Source organism: Oryx dammah, unplaced genomic scaffold, assembly GCF_014754425.2.
Source record: "Oryx dammah isolate SB20612 unplaced genomic scaffold, SCBI_Odam_1.1 HiC_scaffold_26, whole genome shotgun sequence".
Lineage (NCBI taxonomy): Eukaryota > Metazoa > Chordata > Mammalia > Artiodactyla > Bovidae > Oryx > Oryx dammah.
In genome coordinates this window covers 75,408,374-75,420,143 of record NW_024070210.1, presented here as the reverse complement: position 1 = coordinate 75,420,143, position 11,770 = coordinate 75,408,374, and the positions used below count along the sequence as shown (strand labels likewise).

General features: G+C 43.4%; 1 protein-coding gene across 1 annotated transcript; it reads left to right on the top strand.

Annotated features, from left to right (window-relative positions):
- Positions 1-3,554: 3,554 nt before the first annotated feature.
- Positions 3,555-4,371, top strand: LOC120853322 (ribonuclease K6-like). Its single transcript, XM_040227054.1, has one exon. The coding sequence runs from the start codon at positions 3,584-3,586 to the stop codon at positions 4,049-4,051; it is 468 nt and encodes a 155-aa protein (XP_040082988.1). The 5' UTR covers positions 3,555-3,583; the 3' UTR covers positions 4,052-4,371.
- Positions 4,372-11,770: the final 7,399 nt, after the last annotated feature.

The following is an 11,770-nucleotide window of genomic DNA, read 5'->3' as shown; positions in this document are numbered from 1 at the left end:
GTGGGTTGCCATGCCCTCTTCCAGCCCACATTCCTACTCCGCTGCTTATTTTCTGCAGCTGAGTAGAGCTGCCAGCATGAAATGCCAGTTGCCTAGAACACAGGCTCTAAGCGTGACTGCAGAATTGGTGAATGGAAGGGAAATCTGAAGAGAGCTAAACTTCCTCAGGAAAACAGGATGATCGCCAGATTCACGAACCATAACTTGTCGAGTTTTTGCAACCATAACTGACATTTGGGAACTCGTGTTTTCCTTTTCTCCTCTGTCTTCTCCCCCTTAACCCACCTTCAGCCTGAGTTGTGAAATTCTTTGAGACACTTCGCCAGCAACCTCTTATCTAAACTTTCTTAGTGGAACCTTGGGATCCTCAACTTTTTTTTTTTTTTTTGATCCTCAACTTTCTTACTCTGTGACAGCACACTAAATGATAACGACACAGGCTTATTTAGGAAGGACAGTAAAAGTGATTTTCAACAGTGTTTGGGGGCCTGGGGAAATCTCAAGTGAGCTGTAGGGGAGCAGAATTTGCCACCCCAAAATGTCTCTTTGGCATATTATTTTAACTTGGTTGTTTTCTAAAAAACAGTAGACAAGGAGAAAATCCTGAAAACCTAGTAGGAGTTACCTTTTTGTAACAAGAAACATTTACATTTATAAGGGAAACCTCCATTTGTAAGAATGTCTCCCTTGCTGTACCCAGAAGAAAATGATGACCAAATCTCTACCAACTCTTGCCAACTGGAGAAGGCAAAGACTTAAAGTTGCATAACAACCCTACTTTTGTTTATCGTGCTTTTCCTGGTAACTTTCCATAACTGACCCTCCCCACCCTCAACATCCTCTTTTGAGCTAAACTAGTTTGGCTTGGGAAAATCATTCTAGAAAAAGAGGAATGGCTCTGGCTATTGTTAAAAGAGCAGATGTGAGTGTATAAGCAGTCAAAGCTAAGAGGTTTACCCAGTTACTGTTAGAAGCATTTGCCCACATGATTCATAAATTAGATGGCTGAGAAAGTGGACCACAGCAGGCTGGTGAAACCCTTTTTTAGTTTTTACTGAATCTGTATTTGAGCAAACAGTCTCTGGCAGCTATTCTTAGAACACATTGAAATACCTGGGAAAGAGCTGCTGCTGCTGCTAAGTCACTTCAGTCGTGTCCGACTCTATGAGACCCCATAGACGGCAGCCCACCAGGCTCCCCCATCCCTGGGATTCTCCAGGCAAGAACACTGGAGTGGGTTGCCATTTCCTTCTCCAATTGGGAAGGAGCAAATGGGCACAAAACCCAGAGTCTGTTGAAAACTGAATGTTTAATGTTTGTTTTTCTTTGGAAATATAGGTAGGCCAGTAGGACTTTGTCCCCATTCTCCCTCAGTCAATTGTATTTTCTACTTCCTGGAGGTAGAAGAGTGATCCTTATTTCCATGTGGCCTTCATCCTCCTTTAACCATTGACTTCTGTTACTAAAGAAGTTTCACACTTATAGACCTAAAATTTTTTGTTATGAAGGAATTGATAGATTAATCTCTTCCCTCCATCACCTACTTTCATAATCACCCTTGGGGACGGAACTAAGCCTATGTACTCTGTCTAAAGGGAAAAGCACACTAGCATCAAGTCCACAGAAGGAGAACCCATGCTTCCTGTGTCTTTGTGCAGGGAAACTATTGGTTTGAAGGAGAGAGTGAAAAACATTTCAAAATAAAGAGGATGGCTTTAAGTTCAAGCTGTCAGAACACTTTTTAAATATACGAGCATTGTTTTCAATTGGCAGTGCAATTGCTTCCCATCTATTGAAGGTAAGGTAAGTGAAGTCACTTAGTCGTGTCCGACTCTTTGTGACCCCATGAACTGTAGCCCACCAGGCTCCCCCATCTATGGGACTTTCCAGGCAAGAGTACTGGAGTGGATTGCCATTTCCTTCTCCAGGGGAATTTGCCAACACAGGGATCGAACCGGGTCTCCCACATTGCAGGCAGACGCTTTGCGGTTTGAGCCACCATGGAGCTTCCCATTTGTTGAAGTTACTGACAAAAAGATATAGCATTCATTAATCATAGATTATGGGTAGTCCTTCGGTATTCAACAAGAATTAGTTCCAGGACTTGCCAAGGAACCTAAACCCGATGCTCAAGCCCCTTATATAAAATGACATAGTATTTGTACTAATATATAATCTGCAGACATCCTCCCTATACTTTAAATGATCTCTAGATTACTTATAATACTTAATACAATGTAAATACTATGTAAACAGTTGCTGGGACACAGTGAATTTAAAATTTTGCTTTTTAGAACTCTCTAGAATTTTTTTTCAAATATTTTTGGTCCATAGTTGGTTGAGTCTGAGGATGGGGAACCTGTGGATATGAGTAAGCATTTCAGTTCAGTTGCTCGGTTGTGTCTGACTCTTTGAGACCCCATGGACTGCAGCACACCAGGCTTCCCTGTCCATCACCAATTCCTGAAGCTTACTCAAACTCATATCCATCGTGTCAGTGATGCCATCCAGCCATCTCATCCTCTGTTATCCCCTTCGCCTCCTGCCTTCAATCTTTCCCAGATTCAGGGTCTTTTCAAATGAGTCAGTTCTTCCCATCAGATGGCTAAAGTATTGGAGTTTCAGTTTCAGCATCAGTCCTTCCAAAGAATATTCAGGACTGATTTCCTTTAGGATGGACTGGTTTGATGTCCTTGCAGTCCAAGGGACCCTCAAGAATCTTCTCCAACACTACAGTTCAAAAGGATCAATTCTTTGGCACTCATCTTTCTTTATAGTCCAACTCTCACATCCATACATGACTACTGGAAAAACCATACCCTTGACTAGATGGACCTTTGTTGGCAAAGTAATGTCTCTTCTTTTGAATATGCTATCTAGGTTGGTCATAGCTTTTCTTCCAAGGAGCAAGCGTCTTTTAATTTCATGGCTGCAGTCACCATCTGCAGTGATTTTGGAGACCAAGAAAATAAAGTCTCTCACTCCTTCCATTGTTTCCCCACCTATTTGCCATGAAGTGATGGGACAGGATGCCATGATCTTAGTTTTCTGAATGTTGAGCTTTAAGCCAACTTTTTCACTCCCCTCTTTCACTTTCATCAAGAGGCTTTTTAGTTCCTCTTCACTTTCTGCCGTAAGGGTGGTATCATCTGCATATCTGAGGTTATTGAAATTTCTCCTGGCAATCTTGATTCCAGCTTGTGTTTCTTCCAGTCCAGTGTTTCTCATGATGTACTCTGCATGTAAGTTAAATAAACAGGGTGACAATATACAGCCTTGACGTACTCCTTTTTCTATTTGAAACCAGTCTGTTGTTCCATGTCCAGTTCTAACTGTTGCTTCCTGACTTGCATACAGATTTCTCAAGTAAAGGTTGTCTTACCTCAAATTCCTCCTCACTGGGCTTTAGTTTCTTCAAAAGTGTGAGACTCAAGTGAGAAAGAAGATGGTTTTTTTAAAAAAAAAAACCAAGAGCTATGAAATCTTAAAAGGCAGAGTAAAAATCTGAATGGTTATGAGCAATAATTTCTCTCTTATTGTTTCTACTGCTACAATCTATTTTCTCTCTCCTTGCACAGAAAAGATGGGGCCACATCTTCTGGGATGTTCTTCTCTCCTCTTATTGCTGCTGGGAATGTGGTGGTCAGTGCGTCCACTTTGTGCTGTGCCAAAAGGTCTCACCAGGGCTCGCTGGTTTGAAATTCAGCACATACAGTCAAGTCCTGTCCAATGCAACAGGGCAATGAGTGGTGTCAATAACTACACTCAGCACTGTAAACCTACAAACAGCTTTCTGAACAGCTCCTTCCAAGATGTGACTGCTGTCTGTAATTTGCCCAACATCACCTGTAGGAATGGCTCGAACAACTGTCACCAGAGTTCAAACCGTGTCAATGTGACTCTGTGCGATCTCATTTCGGGAAGATATCCTACATGCCGCTACCATGACAAAGCCCAATACAACAAGTTCTTCATTGTCGCCTGTAACCCTCCTCAGAAGACCGACCCCCCTTATCGTTTGGTTCCTGTACACTTAGATGAGGTTTTTTAAAGATCACTTTGCTTCTCGCTCAGCACAAATTTTCTTATGATCTCCTCTGATTTTCTTGTCTTTTATTGATTTTCCTGGTTCCCATAGAAGGAAAAAGGAGCGTATTGGAAAAATTAGAGTGATGAGGATACCAGACCAGAGTTGGAACAATAAAAAAAAAGTCAGATTATTTTCTGCTTTGGAGCTCTGTATTTTGAAAGAATGTAGTAGATAAAAGAGTAAAGGAGGGTCCAGACCTCCATATTTGTAACCTTAGGAATTTGGCCAATGCTTGCTGTATTATGTTCAGAGCAATAAAACCATTTTTGGTTGCATTATAATGAGTGTGTGTATAAGTATGTTTGAGATCCCTTTCATGTCATTGCCAGCCTGGAGCTATCTAGGCCTGCATTTGCCAATATTCTAAGAACTACTTTGGCTCTAGGCAAACTTTGAGGTTATTTAGCAACCTGTGGCCTCTGCCATGTCCCTCTTCCATGTGTTTCTGGGATTAAAGAGCAAGAAAATTCAACATGCCTTCAAACTCTGCTCATAGCTTTACATATTTCCCCTGAAAAAATTGTCTGTGTTTGTTGGAGGTGGCACTGATACAGAGTGCTAACGGCATTTCATACACAGGTTCTAACACTGGTGACTGAGGCACCCTAGATCTTCACTATTTATTTCTATATTTAACCAGATAATGTTTTAAATATAAATAGTTGAAGGGGCCTTCCCTGGGGGTACAGAGGATACGGGTTCAATCCCTGGTTCGGGAAGATTCCACACACCGAAGAGCAACTCACCCTGAAGAACCTACTGCTACTGCTGCTAAGTTGCTTCAGTCGTGTCCGACTCTGTGCGACCCCATAGATGGCAGCCCACCAGGCTCCCCCGTCCCTGGGATTCTCTAGGCAAGAACACTGGAGTGGGTTGCCATTTCCTTCTCCAAGGCATAAAAGTGAAAAGTGAAAGGAAGTCGCTTAGTCATGTCCAACTCTTAGTGATCCCATGGACTACAGCCTACCAGGCTCCTCCATCCATGGGGTTTTCCAGGCAAGAGTACTGGAGTGGGGTGCCATTGCCTTCTCCGTGAAGAACCTAAGCTACTCCATTTTGTTAAAAGAAAAACTTGATTTTGTAAGGTGCCGGGAAAAGAGCCTTTGGAAATCCCCTGACCTCACCCCACCACCCACCAGCCAATCGGACTCCAGACAAGAATCTCCTGACTTAAGGTTCAGGAACTTGTGATCTACCTAGACAATAGGGACCAATCAAGAACCAACACACAACCCTTCTAAAGAAAGTGACCAATCAGACGTCCCCCTACCTAGAAATCCTTTTTTCCATGAATACTCCCTATATAAGCAATGTAATTCAAAACCCGGGGCTCCTCCCTATAGCTGCTGCGTTGGTAACGGTGGGAGCCCCAGCTCGAGCTAGGTAATAAAGACTCTCTTGCTTTTGCATCGGATCTCGGCTCTCTGGTGGTCATTGGGAGATTTTGCGACTTGGTCATAACAACCCCATGCACCCCAACTACCGAAGCCCCTGTGCCTAGAGCTTGTGCTACTAAACCAGAGAAGCCCCTGCAACGGGAAACCCGCTCACTGCAACAAGGAGTAGCCCCTACTCACCTCAGCTAGAAAAAGCTGGTGAGCAACAATAAAGACCCAGCTCAACCAAAAATAATAATAATAAAAAAAATAATAGTGATAATAATCCACAGTAACCTTAGAGTCAAGTCTCCCATTCTCTACTAGAATGAACAAAGTGAAAGTATCGATCACGGAGGAGAGGGGATGCAGGTGGGGAAGCACTGGGAAACTAAAAACATGTTTGTTCTACCCATTGGGGTTTTGGAACAGATTTTTTTTTTTTTTTTAATCATATACATCTTTGTTTACTGTAACAAGAGGTTTAATCAGCCTAAGGGAGTTGTGACATTCATTCAGCTGTCCCTTTGAGGGGTCAGACTCATCGATACCCTTTAGACTCTGGCTCCTGACACATTGCTCACTCCGGTGGGTGCCTGATCTTTTGCCTCAGTTCCTGCCATGATACCATGTGTCATAGGATTTCTTTCCCTTTGTACCTCCGCTTCCAGCGCTTGGTAAGAGAAAGTGCGTGTGGTTCACCCTAATGACATCTGTACCTCGTTTTCGACTTGTGTGTCTTGTTTCCTAATCACCCATCACAAAGGGCGTGGCTGTCGTGGAGCAGGAGGAAGCCATGTCTGGAGGCCTTCCCGGTAGTCACAGTCGGTGCTGTGCTGCTCCTGGCAGCTAGAAGGTAGGGTCCAGGGAGGCTCTAACAGCCTTCAGTACAAGATGCCCCCCGATAGAGGATGCGTGGGTGGCAGAGGCAGAAGTACTGTGAGGAGGAAGTACTGTGACGGAGAGGCCCTGGACCAGGTCCTCTGGGAGGGCCCATTTAGTCTGTCAATGGTGAGTCTGACCTGCCCACACCGTTGTTTGAGTGGAAGCTGTGTCCTGGAATAGGTATTTGATTTAGAAACTGAAGGACTGGGATTAAGAATTTAAGTCTTAGGAGTAAGGGAGAAAAAATAATTTTCCACAAACCCTTCTAGGTTCTTGGCCTAGATCCCTCTGTAATAAAAAGACAGATTAGCAGAAGAAAACAACAATTTTAGTTACACATGTACATATGGGAGCCCCACAAAGATATGAGCCTCAAAAGACAGGAAGCCCTGAGGGGTTTTAGAGTCCGTGTCTCTAGCGGTAGCCCAGGGCCAAGCCTGGTTCCAGGACCAAATCTTTTTTTTCTTCTGTTAAAGATAGCAGTTGATGAAAGTTGAATATAGTCTGCAGGTTAGATAATAGTATAGTTTCAGTGCAAATTTCCTGATTTTGATAAGTATACTTATATTCAACCCTTGTAAAAAGAATGTTCTTGTTTTTAGGAAATGTATAGTGTACCTAGGAAAAAGGGCAACATGTCCATAACTTATTCTCAAACATTCAGAAAAAGTATATATCTGTACATAAATATATGACTAATACAGCAAATGAGGCTCCCTGGTGGCTCAGTGGTAAAGCTAAAGCGCCTGCCAATGCAGGAGACGCAAGTTCAATCCCTGGGTTGGGAAGATCCCCTGGAGAAGGAAAAGGCAACTCACTCCAGTATTCCTGCCTGGGAAATCCCATGGACAGAGGAGGCTGGTGGGCTACAGTCTATGGGGTCTCAAAAGCGTTGGACACAACTTAGCAACTAAACAAAAACAATAAAGCAAATAGGAAAGATGTTATTGCTTAGAGAATATAGACAAATGGTATACAGGTATTCTTTGTATCATTTTTGCAGCCATTCTGTACATCTGAAATTATTTCAAAATAAAAATTTAAAAAACAATTTCAGCACAAACATTTACTACCTGTGCAAGTTACTTACCTTTGCAGATAATCAATGCCTCATTTACTAACATGAAATCAAATATTTCCTGCCATGTGGTGGGCAAAAAGTGCCACAGCTATCTGAGATTCTGGCCCCTAAATGTGAATTTATGAGTCATGCCAACAAGCAGCACCACTCCCTACATGAGGAACTTAAGGATGTCATAGTTATCAGTGATTATAGCCCTCCAGTGTGACCTAAGGGAATTCAAGAAGAGAAGAACATTTCTGTAAAAACGCAGGATGTTGGCCCCAGATAACTGAGATACATATGCAAGGAATGACTTCAATAATCTCAGAATCTTGCATACATAGGTTGCTGCTGCTGCTAAGTCATGTTCGACTCTGTGCAACCCTATACACTGCAGCCCACTAGGCTCCTCTGTCCTTGGGATTCTGTAGGCAAGAATACTGGAGTGGGTTGCCATTTACTTCTCCAGGGATCTTCCAGACCCAGAGATCAAACCCAGGTCTCTTACATCTTAACGTCATTGGCAGGCAGGTTCTTTACCACTAGCGCCACCTTGGAAGCCCTCCCACACGTAGAACACTAAACCCCTTAACTTGATATCTGCTTTCCTTATTTAACAATCATCTTTGATGTTCCGACTGCCTGTCTGCTTTGTTGCAAACTTGTATATAGCCTGACTCCCTCTCCTGCCTCCTCCAACCAGTCTATCAGGGCTACTGAGATGCTGTCTCTCAGGCTGGGGGTCCTAAACATTCGCATCAAGTAAAACACTCTCTACTTTCAGGCTGTGGCTAATTTTTAAGTCGACACTAAGATAAGATATTATGTCTACTTACTTTCATTTATAGAATCTACCAAACTCCACTCTGTCTGACACCCTGAAAATCACCAGGTACAGAAATGTGAAAAAGACCCAGTCAATAGTATCGTTAAGCTAAGTGGAAAAAACCAAGAAAACTGGAATGTTTAACAAAAAGTGATTATTACTAGTTCTCAGAGTGGTTTTGAAGGAGGAAACAGACAGAGGTGGACTCCGTCTTAGGCCAGGCTGCGAACATTAGGCCACACGCATGGTCACCCTCCCAATGGACTCTGAACTTTGAGCCCGGTGTCTATAGAAAAGGCATACCAATGGAAAACCAGGCCCCCTTCCCTCACCCCCCGGATGAAAGAACCCCAGGACTTGTACTTGGACTCTCTGTTGCCTAAAAGAATATGTGAATTATCTCTGTAACAGAACAAAGTGGTAAATTCCATTATGTTTATCGTGATACGACCACAGGCCTTTTGATAAATATCCACTGTTTATTTAGTCTTGTGACACATCAATCATGGGTTAACTTTGATTCTATCTTTCTTTTACCTTGTCCCGACTAGTTTCAAGGAATTTGGGGAGGTGGGTTTGAGCAAGTACACTTAGGGTATATAAGGGCTCCACAAAAACTGGTCGAGGTCCTTGACTAAGAGGAGACTCTGCCTTGGACCCGCCGGTGTAATCACCTGCACTCCAATATCTGCATTGTGCTTCTGAGTGAGTGTGTTTCCCGGAATGCGTGGCTACAACAGTTTCAAGACCTGAATGACTTAATGCAGACACAAGCATACATATAAAAGAGGTTTAATGAAACTCCTGGTATATCATAAAAGTAGTTCCATCTTCCTTTTGGATGATTACAAGCTTCAAGGAAAGTTTTTTTAGCCCTCTTTAAAAAAATCCTCAAATAGCCCCCTTTCTCGCCAGCTGTCAACTTCCTGTCTTGCTCTCCCCACCCCACCACAGTGACTTGCCACAGCAGTCTGGCACCCATGGTGTCTCTCTGTGTTCAAATTTCCTCTTATTATAAGGACACCAGTCACACTGGATTAGGGCCCAGAGAATCCTAGGGACTGTGGAGCCTTGTGAGCTGTCGTCTATGGGGTCGCACAGAGTCGAACACAACTGACGCGACTTAGCAAGGGCTCATTTTAATTTATTTACTTCTTTAAAGCACTCCACTTCAAATGCATCTCACATTTCCAACAAGGTAGGGCTTTAAACGTATAAATTTGGGGAGAACACAATTCAAGCTGTAAAAGAGATTATAAAAAGAAGTTTCATAAGCATCCCAAGGAACTGAGCGATGGTGGAGGTGGTTAGTCACCAAGTTGTATCTGTTAAGGCATCCTTATATTTAGGTCTTTAAATGCAGCTTGACAGCTTTTCTGAAGTGAGGGTACAATGCATAAAGTTAACTTGTTCCCTACTCTTAGGACAACTGTTTTGTGGTGTCTACCAGTGGTTTGGGAGATTTCACAGACAGCAGCTTCTAAGTTCTAGACCCACCACACGGATCTGCTCTCAGTCAGACCTTGGGTGGGTGGAAGCCTTGAAGCTGGGACAGTATAGGCGATGAAGAAGGCAAAGGAGATTAGAAGAAAGACAGAGGGGATTATAATGTGGTATCAGGAAGTATAGATGAGCCTTAGAGGTAAAATAGGATGAGAAAATAAGATCAGAAATGATGGCACCCTTGTGTACCTAGTTCCCTGGGTTCTGTTGACTACCTGGAGGGTTATAACCAAATCAGGTCACTCAGGAGTAGGAGAAACATCTGTTTTGTTTTGTTTTTCTCGCAAGAAATAGAGCTCTGCTTTTCCAGAATTCCATCTTCTTTTCTTGGGCTTTTGGGATTGGTGGGCAGCCTCTATGGCAAGCCTGGTATTTTACCTAAACTCAGTAGTATGGTGCCCAGTACTTACTGTTTTTACAGTCTCCATGTACTCTTGCAATTCCTTCAAAAATTAATATAACACGGGATACCTTTTAAAAAATCAGTTCTTTCCTCAACATGTTTCTTTATAAGCTGCTGCCTGTGCGCCGCAACTACTGAGCCCCTGCTTTATGGCCTATGAGCTGCAACTACTGAGCCCGATTGCTGCAGCTACTGAAGGCTGGGCTCCTTAAAGCCAGTGATCTGTGACAAGAGAAGCCCCGCAGCTGGAAGCCCTCACATTGCAACTAGAGAGACAGTAGCCTCCACTCACCTGCACGCAGTCATAAAGACCCAGCACAGCCAAAAATAAAATTAAAAAAATCATTTGACTGTATTTGTGTGGGTGTGTCTCTGGTCTCTCTATGCTGTCCCATTGATTGATGTGTTTATTCTTCCACCAATTCACACAGAAATACGTACTTTGATGTTCAAAGCAGCTATCTTCATAATCACCCAGAATGGAAACAGTGCAAATGTCCAGCAGGTGAATGGATAAATAAGCTGTGGAACATCCACAGCAATAAAAAGAAATGAACCATTGATTCCCACAACAACTTGAATAAGTTTCAAAGGCACTGAGAAAGTGAGATGAAACTATCCTACCTACACTTGTTACAAGCCACAGAGAAACGCAAAGTACATGGGAATTTACTGAATGCTTTGCAGACGTGCTTGCGATTTGTCCCCTAGAAAGTAGCTCCTGGGAGACAGTTTTGAAGTGCTTGCAGGAGTGCCATGGTCTAGGCCACAGGAAGTTCACTCTTTCTGTACATTCTACCAGGACCTCCACATGCATCACGAGTCATGCACGTGGAGGGCTGTCTCACATTCATGACCAATTCCCCAAACCAGTACTGAAGTGCCTTTCATCACAGACAGGAAGATGGGCACCCCTTAGTGCTCCCACTTGCTCTGCCAAAAGTGGGAAGGCTGAATCAGGCTAAGGAGGCAAGAGTGGGGACTGGCAGCCACCTTTCGTTTTCCAACTAGAGAGAAAGCTCAAAGTGCAAAATACTGACGAGACAGCCCTTGGAAAGAAAGAACCTGACATGCTGGTCTTGTACTCTATTCATTGAAGGACTCAGTTAAGGTGTGGATGACTGATCTGTTTCAGGCTGGAAGACTGTTGGCTGCTGGAATTGAAGGGAAATTTACCACAGAGAGAGGCAAGAGAAAATCAGCCTGTCGAAAGAGGCAGAAGACACTGGGGTTTTGTTGGTACAGGTAAGACTGCAGGAGCAAGGGATGTGCTGGGAGGCATTTTACCTGTCCACCAAGAATGCAGAATTCCTGGAGCTTGTTTGGTTTGAAGAATCTTCTGAAAATTAACACTGTCCTTCTCAGAGGTTAAAGCATCTGCGTCTAATGCAGGAGACCTGGGTTCGATCCCTGGGTTAGGAAGATCCCCTGGAAAGGGAAATGGCAACCCACTCCAGTATTCTTGCCTGGAGAATCTCATGGACAGAGGACCCTGGTGGGCCACAGTCCACGGGGTCACAAAGAGTCGGATACGACTGAGTGACTTCACTTTCATTATAATAAATGCCCTAATTAATATTCTTGAGCATGTTATCTTAGTATACTTGCTCCATAAAGTTAGGTT